The 20,200-nt window shown below is 41.0% G+C and overlaps 1 protein-coding gene across 1 annotated transcript in view; it reads left to right on the top strand.

The window, feature by feature from the left end:
* Positions 1-20,200, top strand: part of si:ch211-161h7.4 (uncharacterized) — a 59,504-nt gene that overhangs the window by 7,604 nt on the left and 31,700 nt on the right. Inside the window, exons 4-11 of the mRNA XM_060899910.1 lie at positions 154-284; positions 4,371-4,428; positions 4,543-4,744; positions 4,833-4,910; positions 5,020-5,088; positions 5,208-5,378; positions 10,540-10,940; positions 16,694-17,047. Of these exons, the coding sequence (XP_060755893.1) occupies positions 154-284; positions 4,371-4,428; positions 4,543-4,744; positions 4,833-4,910; positions 5,020-5,088; positions 5,208-5,378; positions 10,540-10,940; positions 16,694-17,047 (1,464 nt within the window). The remainder of the gene's footprint in view (positions 1-153; positions 285-4,370; positions 4,429-4,542; positions 4,745-4,832; positions 4,911-5,019; positions 5,089-5,207; positions 5,379-10,539; positions 10,941-16,693; positions 17,048-20,200) is intronic.

Raw genomic sequence — 20,200 nt, 5'->3', positions numbered from 1 at the left:
TTGGCCACTGGAAACCTCGACCGTGCCGTGGATTGTGGGATATGTGAAAGGGGCGAATTTTGGATTGTTTTCTGGAACCAAGCGATACTCGAATATCTAATATTACAAGCAGCTGTCAGTCACTGACTGTGTGAAAACTGTGCCATGATGTAGATTCTGATCCAGGGACACCGCTGCTCTCGCCACTGCCCAAGAGCCCGGGGTTAGATGAACATCATCGGAGATGCCAGACACCAGTTCTGAAGCCAGCCCCACCTTTCAGAGGGGCGATCAGTCCTCTCAAGGTGTGTTGTGTTTTATTTCCTGGATTTCATTAGGCAGAAACTTACACATCAGATTACTTGGGGGGACACACACACCTCTGACACTTAGTTGGTCCAGAAGGCCATGAATAGTATAATTCATTTTTAATAAATATTTGTGAATATAATTATGATCAGGGCATGTGGTAAGGAAGAAAACTATTATATACAGTATATTCAGAATCTGGTCATGTCATCACATGTTGCTATGATTTATAATTTAGTTACGATGTGACACATTCATATCTGACTTGTGTTTTTAAGTGTGTGTACATTTACAAATAAGAAGACTAATTAATTTAAACTTCAACTTGATTGACCTTTAAATCTTTATAATTTGCATGGACTGCTGCACTTTTATGTATGGAAGATACTGATGTGCTTTGCAGTTGTTTTCAGAAATATCCTCGTGCTCGTTCAGGGAGTCTAGGACTAAGGATACCATCAAGAACATTGTGAGAGCTCGTCATTTATTATTATTCTTGGCACTTAATAAAAATATAACATCTTTAAAAAAAGTGAGCTGATACAGACCTATGAATAAAACAGATCAAGTATAAGAAAAGAAACAGTGGTGTATAAACAGGACCATTTGTCTGTGTGTAGTTGACGGAAGATTCTTAGAGCCTTAAGACGGAAGAGCCTTATTATTATTATTATTATTAGTAGTAGTAGTAGTAACGTTATGTATTGTTGTATCAAACAAAAAATATATGTAATTGTTATACCTAATACAATTATTATACCTAATACAATTGTTATAATTAACTTAAAAATGTTATTGAAATAAAATGCTAATTAAAAAAAACCTAATAAAATATAATTGTTTTATTTATATTGGCATAGAAGTGAATCAAAATAATTTCCACTTCTGTTTTGCAGCCTTTACACTCGTTCATTTTTTGCTCCCAGCTCTCTGTCCATTTGACCAGGGATGAAAGTCTTCCGGATTTACCCGGAAATCCAGATAATTGACAAAACTCTTGAAAATCTCCGGTTTTCCGAATGGAGAAATTTATTTTTCGGATTTTTCACGTTCCTAGACGCGGTGTAATACTTCGCATCGTCCTTGCATGGGCGCAGTCCTTAAATAGCCTAAACACAGTTCATTGATTAAAGACAGGTGTTCTTTGTTAACGGCGCGCATGCCGGAGCTCGTTAGGCGCGCCTTCAGGTGCACATGCTAAGGCGTGCAGGACTGACGCCGTTCTGCGCAAGCGCAACACGATCGCACTAGAAAGCATGGTGTAGCTGCAGTCTTTTTAGTTGCAAATTACAAGCATTTCCTCGTGTTAATAATTCGCCATGTCACAACAAGCAAAACTTTCCTCCTTCTTTTGACGTGAAGAGAGGTCAGCAATTTATTATAGATTTTTTTCCATCAAAGTTGCATTTTGTGGTTTCGAAGCTAAGTTTTAGTGCCGTTTCTAGAACACAACATCAAGAAAACGTGGAAGAAACAGCAATAATAGAAGAGCCGGTTTCTAAGCTACCTAAAACTAGCAATGGTAATTATTTTGTTACATAATGTACTCAGGCTGCCAGTCAGTGTGTGATACACACACACACCCTACGCCCCTGATTTATATGAGAAATTTGGTATTTATTGGTGTTTTAAATTTACAGACAATACGAACTAATGTAAACAATTGGCTTCAACTCGCATAAATCTGAATTGGAAATGTTTAGTTCACTTTAGCTTCTGCAAACGCACAACTCTACTAAAAGATTGATAAACGAGGCTCAACGTGCCCAACATTGAAACCTGAAAGCTTTAGAAACTCTAACAGACCTTTACTTTTTAACAGCACTGTTTTGGGATTTTGCTGAGTTTACCTTCAACTGTCTCTGATATTTTTCAAAGTAATGAACTGTGTAGCAGGAAAATCACCGCGTTTTCTAAACGCACTCCTGAAAATTACTCATTAACTAGGGGAATTAAATTTGATATTTTTGACATGTTAATCATTAATGTACATGAAAGAAAAAGGCTTAAAAGTTATAACTTGTTTTAGTGAAAATAAGTACTAGAATGCAGAATTTTGCGTGTTTGTTATTAAAATATTTTCGGGGCACGTTGCCCCCCAATCTTAGTTTGACTTTCAAAAGTTCAGGGTTTTTTTTTTCTTTGCTCCACTTTCATTTCTAATTTGACATTTTATGGAGTTTTGTAGGCATCACTACAGGCACCTGAGCTGTGTCACAAACACATTGTGCATGTTAAGGCTGGTCAACATACACATTCAAGTCTAAAGAAAATCAGCGTTTCTGAAACTTTTGTAAATCTGGGGGAACTTTTTAATTTACACACAACTTTACTAAAAGATTGATAAATGAGGCCCATTGTGTGTGGGGGGGAAATAATAGAGCTGCTTATAAATATGAAGAATTAACATAACTCATTTCACAGTTCCACAGCTGCATGCATTATTTGGCTTATGGCAGTGTTTTCCCCAGAAAAAAATTAAAGCCCTAAATTCTGGCATGATAATACACAGACAATTAAGTGCCAATGGTGTGAAAGCAAGCTCCAAAGGCGCGAAGCAAAACTAGGGGGGGTGCAGGGGCATGCTCCCCTGGAAAATTTTTTGAAAATAGATGCTCTCAGGTGCATTTTCAGGGTCTCTGAGAGGTTTTAGATCCATGATTATAGGATAGATTTTAACAGTGCTTCAATGATTTCTGATCTAAATAGTATTAGTGTATACACATTTGAAATTTCACCTTAAAGTTCAACATGCAAGTTAAACTGTTTTGTTATAGATTACTGAGGTCTATGATAGATTGAAAATCTACGGGGATACCTTAATTATCTATGATCAAGTAGTGTTGTAACAAAAATGTGCATGAAAATATGAACAGTGGTTTGCTCCATCTTGTGCAACCCAATGAAGAGAATCGATCATCATGACCTCCTTTTGATCACAAAGGGATCTGAACCTAAGAACTGCCACCTTAAAATAAGTTGCTGTATTACTATAACTGTAATGATTTAGAATGTTTCTGATGCAATTACCGTAATATATGTATAACTAAGATGCACTGAACAAAGTAAGGCGACTGCCTATTATAAAGTTTAAATTTTGGCACTTTATTAAATGGACTAGATTAAGATTAAAACATATATTTAAAGGAAAAGAAAACTTAATTTCTACAGTTTAAGTTTGCAGAAAGATTGTGCTTTTAAACACATTTCATGAAGGGAATTTGTTAAGTATCAAATGTAGCATAATTTCGAATAATAATGATAAGCGTATTTGGCAGTGTGAGGTCACTGTGAGCCTTTAACAAAAGAATAATCCGGAGCCTTCTTTTGTTAAATGGATCCCAGTGACATCACACTGCCAAAAATGCTTATGATTATTATTTGAAATTATGCTGTATTTGACACATTTGGACAACTTCACTTCGTGAGAGTGTTTATAAGTACATAATCTTTCTGCAAACCCAAACTAACGAATTAAGTTTTCTCCTCCTTTAAAGCAGATTAATTCTCCTTGGCTTTTGCTTGGCCCAATGTTGGGCAGCCCTCTCATAGTCCATCTCGCTGTCATCCCTGCTGATGTGGATCAAATTGTCCAGCGAGTCTTCTCCTCGCTTATTAAAGTCAGTCGGCTTTGTCCGTCTGGTCGGGGACAGCATCGGCAGCCAATGAGATCGCTTATAATGAATTGGAAGCTTCCGGGATGTCTGACGTTTTCTTTCGATATTTTTATTGGACGGTTTGAACACGTGATCTTGACGTAGCCAACAGATTAGTTTGTTTACATCATACCACGCGGACATATTACTTTGGCAGAATCAACAGAAACATTGGTAAAAAAGACCGCTTGCTTAACACAAATATCAATCAATATGTAAATGGATCTGTTATTTGCTCTCCTATGTATCTAGTTACTTGTGGGTAGGAAATTTAACGTATCGGTATAAATCTAAGCGTGTCGGATTTTAACTAAAGCGACTAAGCGTATCGGCAGGCAGAGCAAGTGTATCGGGCCTGATACGCTAAAACGCTTTGGGGAAAACCATGTATGGTCTTTTTTTTTTTTTCTTCTCTCTTATCCTTAGAGTTCAGATGTTTTGGAAGCAGAAGCTTGTATTCAGACGGACCATTTAAGCAATAAAGGTAGTAGATTTTTTGTGTGTATTTATCTTATTTTAACAGCATTTATTAAGGCTGTAGTTTGTGCCAAATAGCTTTCACTTGTGCACTTGTTTTCTTGTATCTGTCCTCCATCAGGAAGTCCATTTGAAGAAATTGCTCCAATTAAGACCTCTAGTCCGATTGAGCTATTAGCAGCTGAAGGTGTTGGAGAGCATGCAGAAAGGCGTAAAACCTGTCCACTGCTCTTTGGCATTGAGGATGAGGAGCCAGTTGTGGGTGACTTGAGCAAACCACAGACAAATCAGAGATCAGAATCCCCAAAGGATGTTCCTCAAGGGTGGGAATATCAGAATTGGTTTTCTTTTGCAAAAGTTGGTTGATTTTGACATTTAAAAAAAAAAAAAAAATTTTTTTTTTTAAAACAGGGATAGTGAATCATTGGAGTCTCCTCCAGTGCGATTGAAGTTTGGAAAGCCCACAAAGCAGAATGATCCTGTAACAAGGTTGGTTATTTGATTTGAAGTGTAGATTAATGGATTTGCTGATCTGTCCATGCTAGACTTCACATTATCTCTTCCCCCCCCCCCCCCCCCCCCCCCCCCCAACTTTCAGCTCAACACTGCCAGAAGCACCAGGCCAAGTGTGCAAGACCTCAGCACCGGAACCTGAAGGACTGCAAACGTGAGAGCTTCTTGATTTTGTAGAAATGTTCAACCATGAAATAGTAATTGCAGTTTGTAACAGATATTTAATACTGTACACCCGCATTCTCATACTGAATCGGCTTTTGTGTTTGTCAGAGCTGCACACTTAAGTTTATCCCCTGTAGTTTTGATACAAAAGCGCCAGCCTGGCCCTCTTCCACAGGAGCAACCTGACAAGCAGGTGCAGGAAATGGCTATGGAAGTAGGGATGAAACAATCATTGTTCCACAAAAAGCTCAGAAATTCCTTACAACCTAAAGCCTCATGGTGAGTTTGTAAATTGATTGAGTTTTTTGTTTTGTTTACAGTGTGCATTATATCAGTGTACAAAAACGTAACCTGCTAAAACAAAATACAAATGGAAAGAAATTTCATGCAGGATGAATCGCAAAACCTGTTTGATTTATTTTTAACAGCGCAAAATGTGAATAGCTTTCCGGAGAGTGAATTCCAGCAATTATAGAAGCTGAAAGTTTAGATCGTGTCCCGCTTTGGGTAAAAGAATGACATCTGCATGTACACTACCGTTCAAAAGTTTGGGGTCACTTTGAAATGTCCTTATTTTTGAAAGAAAAGCACTGTTCTTTTCAATGAAGATCACTTTAAACTAGGGGTTTTCAAAGTGTGGGAGAGTCAGCCCCCCCTCGGAGAGCAAATAAACAACAGCGCCCCCCCTTACAATTTTTGTTGTTGCTATATTTAATGTTCCATTCGTATTTTTTTTAAAAATGGCTGTTGTACACATTATTTTTTTCTTTTTCACATTTTAAACATCTGTGCTTTTTAAAACATCTTGTTTTACACATTTTAAACATCCCATAGCATCGTTAGGTAGCATCTCTTGGCAGACAACATACTGTGGCAGTGGAGCATCTTCAGATCCAGTCCATGAAAATCCAAACTTTAAATAATCGTGGTCATACTTCCTTCTTTTTCCAGTCCCCCCAGGATTCCGCGGGCCTTTTTTGTGATTGTTGCAGGCTAAAATGTCTGATGTTGCGGGGGGTTTTCCAAAAAAATTGCGATGAAAGTTGCGGTGTTTTTTAGGTTTTTATTGCGATTACATTGCGGGAGGAAGTGAAAGTTGCGAGAAATTGTTGCGATTTTCTCTTTTTGTAATTAAAATTGAGTGATATGTTAAATATTAAGTTATTACTGAAAAACTATTGATTAAAAAAACAAAGAGAAATGGTCCTATAAACAACTTTACCAATATAAAAGATTACCAGGACTACAAAAATGCAGAAAAATAGGCTTTACTTATCCAAATGCACCTGTTGGTTCAAAAGTTAAAGTGCAGAGAACCTCACAGCACAACATGAAGTTACCTTAAAATATAATATAAATGCCTCAGCTTTCATGTAAGAAAAAAAACTATTAATACTAGTACTGTGTGCAGGCAGTCTCTCCTGAAGACTAAATTAAACAATAATTATAAACTAAAAATAAATGGCTCAGGCTTCATAGAAGAAAAAAAAACAATTTGAACAGAATCTCACAGTATGATGCTGAAGCTGCCTAAACAATGGAAAATAAAATACCATTTTGGCAAAAATGTTGGCATTCATTAACAACTTGTATTAAGTAAAAAAAATAAATAAAGTGCACACAGTCCTTCACTGTAAACATAACACACTTCAGTGTTGCCAGATACTGCTGACGTTTTCCAGTCCAAAATATGTTCAAAACCCGCCAAAATACACTTGAAATCGTCCAATCTGGCAACACGACGCGCATGCTGCTTCTCTTGAACACACGGAAGTAAGGCGGAAGGTAGTTTGTCGACATCACCTCAAGATGACGCCAACGATTGGTCAAATTTGCGGGAAAGTTGCGGTGATTAGATATAATTGCAACACCGCCCTGAATTCGCGGGGATTGGTTGAATTTGCGCTGAAGTTGCAAATCGCAACATCCTGGAGGCTCTGTTTTTTTGCTTGGCCCAGACTTTGTCTCCTCACTCACTGTAGCTTTAGGTACTAAAAACCGATCCATTTTGTCTCTCACGTTGCGCCCCCCCTGAAGAACTCTGGTGCCCCCCAGGGGGGGCGCGCCCCACACTTTGAAAAGCCCTGCTTTAAACTAATCAGAAATCCACTCTATACATTGCTAATGTGGTAAATGACTATTCTAGCTGCAAATGTCTGTTTTTTGGTACAATATCTCCATAGGTATATAGAGGCCCATTTCCAGTAACTACAGTGAGAGTAAAAAGTATTTGATCCCTTGCTGATTTTGTTGGTTTGCCCACTAATAAAGACATGATAATTCTATACTTTTAATGGTAAATGTATTCTAACATGGAGAGACAGAATATCAAAAAGAAAATCCAGAAAATAACTTTAAAGAATATATTTTAATTGATTTGTATTTCATTGAGGGAAATAAGTATTTGATCCCCTAGTATGCATTAGGAGTTCTGGCTTTCACAGACCAGTTAGACACTCCCAATCAACTTGTTACCTGAATTGAAGACACCTGTTCTAACTAATCACCTGTATGAAAGACACCTGTTCACAGAATCAGACAATCAGACAGATTCCAAACTCTCCAACATGGGTAAGACCAAAGAACTCTCTCAGGACCTCAGAGACAGGATTGTTGACCTGCACAAATCTGGAATGGGCTACAAAAACATTAGCAAGATGCTGGGTATTAAAGTAACAACCATTGGTGCAATTGTGAGAAAATTTAAGAAGTATAACATGACCATCAATAGACCTCAGTCTGGTGCTCCACAGAAGATTTCACCTCGTGGGGTGGCAATGATCATGAGAACTGTGAGAAATCGGCCTGCAACCACACAGCGGGAGTTAGTGAATGACCTCAAGGCAGCTGGGACCACAGTCACCAGGAAAACAATTGGCAACACTTTGCGCCGCAATGGATTAAAATCCTGCATTGCCCGAAAGGTACCCCTGCTTAAGAAGGCACATGTGGAGGCCCGCCTAAAGTATGCCAATGATCACCTCAAAGATGTACAAAGTGATTGGGAGAAGGTTCTGTGGTCAGACGAGACCAAAATTGAACTATTTGGCCTAAACTCTACTCGTCATGTGTGGAGGAAGAAAAATGCTGCCTATGACCCCAGTAACACTGTGCCCACCGTCAAGCATGGAGGTGGAAGCATTATGTTTTGGGGGTGTTTCTCTGCCAAGGGCACAGGGCTACTTCACTGTATCAGTGGGAAGATGGATGGAGCCATGTACCGTGCAGTCCTGAGGGACAACCTCCTCCCCTCTGCCAGGAAGTTGAAAATGGGCCATGGTTGGGTCTTCCAACATGACAACGACCCGAAGCATACAGCAAAGGCAACAAAGGAATGGCTCAAGAAGAACCACATTAAAGTCATGGAGTGGCCCAGCCAGTCTCCAGACCTCAATCCAATCGAAAATCTATGGCGTGAGCTGAAGGTCCGAGTTGCCAAGCGACAGCCCACCAACCTTAATGATTTAGAGAGGATCTGCAAAGAAGAGTGGGCCAAAATTCCCCCTGATATGTGTGCTAACCTTGTGGTTAACTACAACAAACGTCTGTCCGCTGTGCTTGCAAACAAAGGCTTTGCCACCAAGTATTAAGTGCTTTTGGCTAGAGGGATGAAATACAAATCAATTAAAATATATTCTTTAAAGTTATTTTCTGGATTTTCGTTTTGATATTCTGTCTCTCCATGTTAGAATACATCTACCATTAAAAGTATAGAATGATCATGTCTTTATTAGTGGGCAAACCAACAAAATCAGCAAGGGATCAAATACTTTTTACTCTCACTGTATCACTCCAGTGTTCTAATGGTACAATGTGTTTGCTCATTGCCTCAGAAGGCTAATGGATGATTAGAAAACCCTTGTACAATCATGTTAGCACAGCTGAAAACAGTTGAGCTCTTTAGAGAAGCTATAAAACTGACCTTCCTTTGAGCAGATTGAGTTTCTGGAGCATCACATTTGTGGGGTCGATTAAATGCTCAAAGTGGCCAGAAAAATGTCTTGACTATATTTTCTATTCATTTTACAACTTATGGCCCTTTTCCACAACCCTTTGTCAGCTCACTTCAGCTCGCTTCAGCCCGACATGGCTCGCGTTTCGACTACCTCATTACAGCACGACTCGGCTCGCTTCAGCCCTGCTCAGCACCCAAAACTCGCACGGTTTTGGAGTGGGGCTGAAGCGAGCCAAACCGAGCTGAGTGAGGCTGGGGGCGTGAGCAGACACTCCCCTGTGCACTGATTGGTGAGTAGGAGTGTCCTCACATGCCCACACACGCCCCGCAAGCGCGCTGGGATCTGTAAACCCGGAAGAAGAAGAATTACGAATTACGAGAATTATGAAGCCTTATGCGCCTCGCCTCATCTATACGCTCTTGCCAGTATCTGTTGGCGTTGTTGGTGACAACAAGCCACAGAACCAAGACCAGCAACACTAACGACTCCATGTCCTCCATGTTTGTTGTTTACTATCCGGGTCGTGAGACTACCGCTTAAAAGATCACTGATGTCACTGTTTGCGCCGCTTAACGACATCACGTGACGTCCACCCACTTTCGCTAATTCCACCCAATGTGTCCACCCACTTCCGTTCAGCACGGTTGTAGTTGAAATGCAACTTCAATAGCCCCGCTCAGCTCGACTCAGCCCGGCTCGGCTCGGCTCGGCTCAGCCGCGTTTGTAGTGGAAAAGCGGCATTATGGTGGTAAATAAAAGTGTGACTTTTCATGGAAAACACAAAATTGTCTGGGTGACCCCAAACTTTTGAAAGGTAGTGTATTCATCTGACAAAGAAAAAGCTGTTTCTTTTGTCCATTTCCAGAGTCATGGCACAACTAGCAAATTGTTAAAAAAACAAATTAAGAAGCAACCTTAAAATCGGCTTCATCTTTCCAATCAGTGAAGTTAGAGAAGTTTAGAAGTCGTCTAAAATTATATTATTCATTATCCAAGTGATACAAATGCTATTGTTACGTTATATTTACAGTATTATATGAAAATGTAAAGGCTAATTTGAATTGCCAGAATAAAACCATTTACATCGGAGTACATGATGAGTTTTTATCGCTCAGAAATACAAAAAAACCCAAAACTTTGCACCCAATAAAAATGGCAGAGAAGCCAATCATGTAAATCTAGTATGACTGACAGTTGCACAGGTGTTTTGACCCTCTGTAAGCCCCACCCCTTTCCCCAAACCTCATATTGGTCTCTCCATCACTTTCAGTTTTCCTGCGAAAGATGTGCTGGTGTAGCCCCCTCACTTTTACTACAGTTTCCACCTCATACAAGTGATTTGTGAAAGGACGACTACATACAAAATATAGTTGTTGATTAAAAGTGGCTGTTTAATGTCATGAATGATTACTTTTTATACTCTGTATTTCTTTGTGACATTCCCCAACCTTGAAAGTCAGTTAAATTGCCTTTCTCATGGTTAGTTTCAGGAAACCGGAAACTCTGAAACAACCAGCTCATGCTCCTTCACCACATGTTCAGGAGGAAGACTTCATGATCCTGGAGGATGACCATCCCATTCGCTTCACCATTCCAAAGAAGACTGGGATTAAAGAAAAACCTGCACCGCCGACTGGATCTGTGGAACCAGATTCGCAAGAGGAAGCTTTTCCAAAGCAGGCCGAAGGAGCCGAGAAACAGAAAGATGAAAACAAAAAGAAAACCAACAAGAAAACAAAGCAGGGAAAAGCTAATGCTACGGCCACTAAAGACGCTACGGTTCAGTTAGCTCCAGAAGAGAGCAAGGATGAGGTCATCGAAGATGTGGGAGGTGGAGAACAGATCTGTCTTTCTCCAGACACCAATCAAGATGCTGATACACCCGGTATGCTTAGAAAATAGAGACCATGGATGGTTATTTCTTCACTGCCCAGATATTGCTATCTCTTAGGGTGTTACTGTACATTGGCAGGTGTGTAGGTTGCTTGAAACTGTAGCACTTGGTAAGGACAGCTAATGTCTGAATCGGAGTTAAATTGAGAGGCTGTGGCTGAACTATGTTATTCTTTGGTCTGAAATATGGAGATAAAAAACGTAAACATATAGAAATCAAGGAAAAGCGGCACAGTGGTGTAGTAGTTAGCACTGTCGCATCACAACAAGAAGGTTCTGGGTTCGAGCCCCATGGCTGGCGAGGGCCTTTCTGTGCGGAGTTTGCATGTTCTCCCCGTGTCCGCGTGGGTTTCCTCCGGGTGCTCCGGTTTCCCCCACAGTCCAAAGACATGCAGGTTAGGTTAATTCGGGGGTTTTCAAAGTGTGGGAGAGTCAGCCCCCCCTCAGAGAGCAAATAAACAACAGTGCCCCCCCCCCTTTACAATTTTTGTTGTTGCTATACTTAAAGGAACAGTCCACCTTACTTCCATAATGAAATATGTTCTTCTCTGAATTGAGACGAGCTGCTCCGTACCTCTCCGAGCTTTGTGCGACCTCCCAGTCAGTCAGAAGCGCTGTCACTCCTGTTAGCAATGTAGCTAGGCTCAGTATGGCCAATGGTATTTTTTGGGGCTGTAGTTAGATGCGACCAAACTCTTGCGCGTTTTTCCTGTTTACATAGCTTTATATGACCAGTGATATGAAACAAAGTTCAGTTACACAAATTGAAACGTGGCGATTTTCTATGCTATGGAAAGTCCGCACTATAATGACAGGCGTACTAACACCTTCTGCGCGCTTCGACAGCGCATTGATACCTTCACTCCTGTTTTCCCCCTCTCCCCCGCCCCCGTCACGTTGGTTGTATTGACGGAAGTTAGGGGGGGCTGGGGAGAGAAAAAAAAAAAACAGGAGTGAAGGTATCAGTGCGCTGCCGAAGCGCGCAGAAGGTGTTAGTACGCCTGTCATTATAGTGCGGACTTTCCATAGCATAGAAAATCGCCACGTTTCAATTTGTGTAACTGAACTTGTTTCATGTCACTGGTCATATAAAGCTATGTAAACAGGAAAAACGTGGAAGAGTTTGGTCGCTTCTAACTACAGCCCCAAAAAATACCATTGGCCATACTGAGCCTAGCTACATTGCTAACAGGAGTTACAGCGCATCTGACTGACTGGGAGGTCGCACAAAGCTCGGAGAGGTACGGATCAGCTCGTCTCAATTCAGAGAAGAACATATTTCATTATGGAAGTATGGTGGACTGTTCCTTTAATGTTCCACTTGTATTTTAAAAAATGGTGGTTGTACACATTTTTATTTATTTCTTTTACACATTTTAAACATCTGTGCTTTTTTAAAACTTTTTTTTTTTTTACACATTTAAAACATCTTGTTTTACACATTTTAAACATCTCCTAGCATCGTTAGCTAGCACCTCTTGGCAGACAACACACTGTGGCAGTGGAGCATCTTCAGATCCAGTCCATGAAAATCCAAACTTTCAATAATCGTGGTCATACTTCCGTCTTTTTTTGCTTGGCCCAGACTCTGTCTCCTCACTCACTGGAGCTTTAGGCATTAAAAATCGATCCATTTTGTCTCTGGCAAAGGCTAGCTGAAGTTCGCTAAATGTCCGCAATAGTAACTTATTCTGGTTTATTTTTCCTCACGTTGCGCCCCCCTGAAGAACTCTGGCGCCCCCTAGAAGAGGCGTGCCCCACACTTTGAAAAGCCCTGGGTTAACTGGTGACTCTAAATTGAGCGTAGGTGTGAATGTGAGTGTGAATGGTTGTCTGTGTATGTGTCAGCCCTGCGATGATCTGGCGACTTGTCCAGGGCGTACCCCGCCTTTCGCCTGTAGTCAGCTGGGATAGGCTCCAGCTTGCCCGTGACCCTGCACAGGATAAGTGGTTACAGATAATGGATGGATGGAAATCAAGGAAAAGCATGTGGCATGAGCCATGGTGCTCAACAAATTGTCTATACACACATGCAAACTCCTCACCTTTCGGCGAAATTCGCCGTTTTGGTCCCAAAATAGGTCACTTGTGTGAATCGTGTAGATCCGAAGAGTTTTTTTTTTTTTTGGGGGGGGGGGGTAGGCAGGCTACAACGCTATTGTTGCCAAACACTTCACTTACAAGGTTACAGCCAATCAAGATAAACAGTTACTAACACGCGCTTCTTTTCCATTGGAGTTCTGATCAGCTGGTGCACAACCCACTGCTGGTTGCCAGTCCTCGCTTACGAATATTCCACAGATTCAGACCGCAAAGTCACCTTTTTATAGAGAGATCTGGCAACCTCATCTCGCGACTGAATCTGAATACCAATGGAACAGTTTCCAGCGCGCTCGGGGGTGAATAACCATGGGCGGATCTACCGGGGTGGCATATGCCACTCTAAAAGAAAGCCTTGCCACCCCTGCTGCTACCCCAGTTGGCAGCGACGAATTCAAAGAAAAATTACGGCCAATTTGACATTTACGTGCGCGAATTTCCAATGTCCGACTGCGGCGAATGCAGCACGAGATAACGCCAGAGATTGGTTGTTTAGGAAAATTGAGAGGCGCGAAGCGAGGGAGCCAGGAGTCGCGAGGAAAGGAGACACGGGAGGAAAGGGGTAAAAGCTGATTAACTATCTATCAAAAAATGAAATTATAATGAATGAACAGTGCTAGTATAGTTGCGATGCTGATTTTGAGAGGATAAAAATCAGGTTGGAGAACGTTATTTAGCTAACTATACATGTAAGGCAAAAAAAAAGTGTTTCCGGTAACCCGACCGATCGAGAATTTCCGCGTCGAAATTGCCGACCGTAAAGTTTTTATTACAAATTTCCCTCGATATTTTAGTGTAAGTGGCGTTAGTTTGTCATAATTTTTTGTTTCAACGCATTCAAGTTGTGAAAGAAACGATAAAAAGTAAAATGTTTTGCCACTTCTATCAGCCCTCCTGGCTGTAATGCAAATTGCTTCCTCTTCAGTATACAAGTGCACTTCCCTGGCAGGGAAAAACACTACATTTTGCCGCCTATGTAGTCCCCTATTTATACAAATAGGAGTCATTCAGGATTCAGCCATGTTTTTGCTCCGTGTTTTTGCTCGACCCAAGTTCTACAGTAGGCTCGGCGAGGCCGGCTGCTTTTAATGGAAGTAGCCTAGCCTAGGACGTTAAACCATATTTTCACGTTATTTCTTGATAAGGTGTTTTCACATTATCACATGAAAATATCATGAAATTACGTGATATGTTATTACATGATAAATATATTGTAAAAACGTGATAACTCTGTTAACAATATCTTTTCACGTAATTACTTGAGTCTAAGCCAATTTTTTTTTTGAGTGTGGCAGCAATACGCTTCCGCAGATCATAACTCGAACTCTTGCGATATTTTTTTTATTCGTTTAAAGATTTAAAACACTTATTTTATTATAATGTGTGGTATAAAGGATTCTGTGCCAAAATACTATTTTGTAAGATGTTTACTTGTGTTAATTTTTTCGAACAAAATAAAACAAATTAAGAAAAAAAATTCCCTACCTACCGACCTTATTTTAGTATTTCATGTTACCTGAAACACTTTTTTTTTTTTTTTTGGCCTAATGTTAGCTAGGTCTGACATTAGTTTTGTGTAAAGTCGGCCACAAAAGTTAATATTGATTCACCGTCTGTCAAGGAAAACATTGCTATTGGCTGAAGCTTATGATTCAAATATTGAGGATCTTAAACATGAGTTACATCAGACGAGGAGAGTACTAGACAGAAAAAAGGGGGAACAGGAGAGTCCTACCACTCTCATGGAGTTCACTGTTTTTGGACCCATACAAAGATGTTGTTGTTTTTTTTTTTTAGTTGTTCAGGTTGTGTAAAGTAGCGGTTGTCTTGCCTGTGAGCAGTGCATCCTGTGAACGAAGTTTTTCATCTCTCAGGCTCATAAAGACTTATTTGTGGTCGACTATGACAGAAAAGAGACTATCAAGTTTGGCTGTACTCAGCATTGAATCAAAGCGCACAAAAGCATTAGATCTTGATAAATTTGTGAAGCGTTTTGCTGAGCAACATGGAAATCGCCGCATTCAGCTGTTGTAGGCATGACAAGTTCATGTTATGCTCACTGGTGAGCCTTTACAAAGCGTGAGGAAAAAAAACTATAAAATGTGACACTGGTGTAAATGGTTTAAATCATGCTGAACTTGAAGCAGTGTTGTTATTGTTGTTTTTTAGTGTCTGTTCTTTTGCATATACAGTATAAAACTGTCCAGAAACGGTATAGACCTCATCTGAGAATGTGTGTTCTTCGTGAACAATAAAAGCATGAGATTAAGTTTGTCTGTATGAGTTTGTAAATGGCAGTCTGTGCCCTTTTGTAGTGTGTACATACTATTTGTCGTCAAACTGTGATTAAATTCAGTATATATACATGTCTGTAATACGTTGCCACCCCTCAAAAATTCCTGCCCCCCTCTTGCCACCCCATAAATATTTTTCTAGATCCGCCCCTGATTTCACATAGGTGATGTCTTTAAGAAAATTGACAGACAGGGATTGGCCAGGTGTGTCCTCTGGGGTAGGTCTGTTAGATAGCACAGGCAGTAATATATACCTTTTTGTAAATAGCCCACTGTGTTGTACACAGGGGTGAAAATTAACTTCACAAAATATCAAACTTTACCGGCCACTGACAAATAAATGGTACAATTTACCGGCCACTCAACAGTAACTTATTAAGACATGTTTATGGAAAGTTATTTTGTACTGTATTAAATTCAAGATGTCACTGGTTGCAATTTTTTTTGTAACGTAGACTACGAAATGTACTTTTGCGCGCGTGCCGTGTCCCCGTGCATCCTTCTCACCTTTTTCACCCCTGACCAGTTTGCATGCCTGCTATAGCTTAAATTATATTGTAAATAGCTAGCTTAAAACATTGTGTGTACGGTGTTCAGGATTTATTTTAAATATTGTTTGTTCTCTGATCTACAGCACATCATAATATTAGAGAAATAATGAATTTATGCAGCAATTATGTGGGTTAGTTTAACAGCACACACATAAAAAACATAATACATATACATGGAAGGTGAATGTTGATTCCATTTACTTTGTTCACTTACAGTGGATCGTTCAACAAACTGAGGCATATACACCTTATATTACACAGAATACACAACCCTCTCGTGTATGTTTATTACAATGGAGTCAGAGTTGTTTATTTGACAGCTCGTCTTGTTAGATGTCTGGTGACCACTGCTTAATAGCAAGGTTTTTATTCCTCCTGTTCGGCAGTCTCATCTCATCTCATTCTCTGTAGCCACTTTATCCTGTTCTACAGGGTCACAGGCAAGCTGGAGCCTATCCCAGCTGACTACGGGCGAAAGGCGGGGTACACCCTGGACAAGTCGCCAGGTCATCACAGGGCTGACACATAGACAACCATTCACACTCACATTCACACCTACGGTCAATTTAGAGCCACCAGTTAACCTAACCTGCATGTCTTTGGACTGTGGGGGAAACCGGAGCACCCGGAGGAAACCCACGCGGACACGGGGAGAACATGCAAACTCCACATAGAAAGGCCCTCGCTGGCCCCGGGGCTCGAACCCAGGACCTTCTTGCTGTGAGGCGACAGCGCTAACCACTACACCACCGTGCCACCCTGTTCAGCAGTCTTTTATACATTTGTTTTTTCATTCACAGTTATAGGAAAACAGAGACCAAAAGGCAAAACCTCTAAGCCTGAACAGCATAGCAGGAAAGATGGAAACGATGGTGGTGCCAAAATTCCAGCTGAAAAGCCTCCAGGTAAAACGAAGAAATCTGCAAAATTGCCCAGCAGTACTAATGCAGGACAAGAAGAACCTGTGTCACATGTGAAGAAGAAACCTGCTACAGGTTTAAGCTCTGCAAAACCAAAGAAACAAGATGAAGACAGGAGTGCGTTAAAGAATAAGAAATGGGCTAAAGAGCAGGAGCGTATGGTCGAGGTGCAAAATCACACTGAACCACCACCGGACCGTGCTGAACAACCAGAGGTTCAGAGCACAAGTACAGGTAATGGAATGATAATGATAATTTTCTTTAAATTTAACGTTCATCAGCCCTTTTGCTTTGTCAAAAAAGATTTTTGTTAATTGTATGCAAACTGTTTCAAGATTTAAAACCTCTGGACATTTTGTTGTATTGTTTTCCTTTGGAGAGCTTGTTGAATATACAGGCAGTCGTCGACTTACGACTGTGTAAACCGATCTGGTCGTAAGTCCAGAGATGCCAATCACTACGATTTGTGTGTAGTCACTACGTTTTTGACAATAGCACTACGAGGCTACGACCGTCTATTCAGTTTATATGGGATTCATACGATTTTGGCATGGATGCGGTTTGAAACGCGTGAATCTCTAAGGGTTCATGATATTTTGCCAGTGTTCGGTACATTTGAGGCCAATTATCGCTTGATGATTCAATATTTTGACTGTATTTATGGTCAAAGTTTGCTTCGATGGGCGTCGCCATCTTTGTTGACGATCGTTCTGTGCATGCGCGAATTAATTATCGATGCCGCGATGGAATGTCGAGCAGCCCACGTCACTAGGTATTGAGGGGCTGTCTGGGTGTTGTAACCTCACAAACATGCTACTAAAGAAAAACTGTTGGAACTGAAACAGTCATCTTCTGAAGTAAATCAATCAGAACTGAATAATTAATCTGACTTGATATTTGATGAGATTAAAAGTGAAAGGAAGTTGATAAAAATTAAAAGTAATCAAAGTGACTTGACATTAATCATGGGAATAAAAAGGAAATAGACATGTTCCAGTACAACTATTTGAGTATTGCTAATTGAGTGTTCCAGCATATTCTCTATAAATATTGATGGCATGTAATCTGCATTTGTTTAGTAAACTATTGCTGCTTTTCCATTACCAACGCGGCTGAGCCGTGCCGTGCTGAGTCGGGCTGAGTCGGGCTGAGTGGGGCTGTTGGAGTTGCATTTCGACTACAACCGCGCTGAACCGTGCTGGCTGGAAGTGGGTGGACACATTGGGTGGAGTTATCGAAAGTGGGTGGACGTCAGGTGATGTCGTTAGGCGGCGCAAACAGTGACATCAGTGATCTTTTACGCGGTAGTCTCACAACCCGGAGAGTAAACAATAAACATGGAGGACATGGAGTCGTTAGTGTTGCTGGTCTTGGTGCTGTGGCTTGTTGTCACCAACAACGCGGACAGATACTGGCAAGAGCGTATAGATGAGGCGAGGCGCATAAGGCTTCATAATTCTCGTAATTCGTAATTCTCCTTCTTCCGGGTTTGCGGTGTTTACAGATCCCAGCGTGCTCGCGGGGCGTGTGTGGGCGTGTGAGGACACTCCTCCTCACCAATCAGTGCACAGGGGAGTGTCTCCTCACGCCCCCAGCCTCACTTGGCTCGGTTTGGCTCGCTTCAGCCCCACTCCAAAACGGTGCGAGTTTTGGGTGCTAAGCAGGGCTGAAGCGAGCTGAGTCGTGCTGTTTTTAGATAGTCGAAACGCAAGCCGTGTCGGGCTGAAGCGAGCTGAAAAAGGGTAGTGGAAAAGGGCCATATTTGAGTATTTGCTAATTAATAATAATAATACATTTTATTTATAAGCGCCTTTCAAGGTACCCAAGGACACTGAACAGTAAAAAACAAACAATAAAAGCAGAACAAAATAACAACAATAATAAAATAAGTAATCAATAATAATAATAACGTTATTAAAAATCAAAGAGAAAAAGCCAAGCTAAAGAGATGTGTTTTTAGCTGTTTTTTGAAAGAGGACAGTGTTGAGCATTGGCGCAACGCTAGTGGCAGGGCATTCCACAGCTTAGGGCCATTTACACTGAAAGCCCGGTCACCCATAGAACAGAGCGGAGAGTAAGGGACTGCTAATAGGTGGGCATCTGTGGAGCGAAGATTTAGAGGTAGCTAATATGGAGTTAGGAGATTTGATAAATAGGGAGGGGCCAGGTTATGTAGGGATTTGTAAACAAGCAAGATAATTTTGTACTGAATGCGGTATTTAACTGGGAGCCAGTGCAGGTTATATAGAATAGGAGTGATATGATCCCAGGGCCTGGTGTGAGTGAGTACCCTAGCAGCTGAGTTTTGGACATATTGCAGCCTATTAAGTCGCTTGGCTGGGATGCCATCGAGCAGGGCATTGCAGTAGTCCAGTCTTGAGGTGACAAAAGCATGTATAAGCGTTTCAGCTGCAGATGAGGTCAAGGAGGGATGGAGTTTGGAGAAACTTTTCAGGTGAAAAAAAGCTGTTTTAGTGATACTTTTAATGTGTGAGTCAAAAGAGAGAGTAGAGTCCAGAATAACACCCAAATTTCTTACTTCAACAGTAATGGAAGTGAAATAACCAGGAATAGATAGCTGTGAGCGCTCCAGTTTTTTTTCAAGATAGAAGGGGTGGAAACGAGGATGGCTTCTGTTTTGTCTTGATTTAATTTAAGAAAGTTCTGCACCATCCAGTTGTTAACTGCATTTAGACAGTTGACGAGATTGGACGGAGGGAGTGGGTAAGAGGGTTTGGTTTGAATATAAATTTGGGTGTCATCTGCATAACAGTGAAAGTTAAGCCCATAATGCTGTATTATGTGGCCAAGAGGAAGGATGTATATTACAAATAATAAGGGTCCCAAGACAGAGCCCTGAGGGACACCATGGAGGAGGGGTGATTTCGGGGATCTAAAGTCTCCAATTGATACAAACTGTTCTCTCATGGTAAGATAAAATTTGAACCAGGCTAAAGAAGAACCAGTGATGCCAAGCAGAGTTTCTAAGTGGCTCAATAAAAGATTGTGACATACAGTGTCAAAAGCTGCTGTAAGGTCGAGGAGAACAAGTATACTGACATGGCCAGTGTCAGCAGCTAACAGCAAATCATTGACAACCTTGACTAGGGCAGTCTCAGTGCTGTGCATGGCCCTAAACCCAGACTGAAACTTCTCCCAAAGATTATATTGAGTTAAATGCTCTTGGAGCTGATTGGCAACAGTATGCTCTAGGACTTTTGCAATGAAGGGAAGATTGGAAATGGGGCGATAATCTTTAAAATCATCAATAGCTGCTCCAGGTTTTTTCAAGACAGGAGTGATAGCTGCTGTTTTGAGAGCCTGAGGGACTAATCCAGTTGAAAGAGATGAGTTTATTATCTTAACCAGCAGGGGACAGAGAACTGG

This window comes from Neoarius graeffei, chromosome 19 (assembly GCF_027579695.1).
Source record: "Neoarius graeffei isolate fNeoGra1 chromosome 19, fNeoGra1.pri, whole genome shotgun sequence".
NCBI classification, from domain to species: Eukaryota; Metazoa; Chordata; class Actinopteri; order Siluriformes; family Ariidae; genus Neoarius; species Neoarius graeffei.
This window is presented reverse-complemented; position numbering and strand designations above follow the sequence as displayed.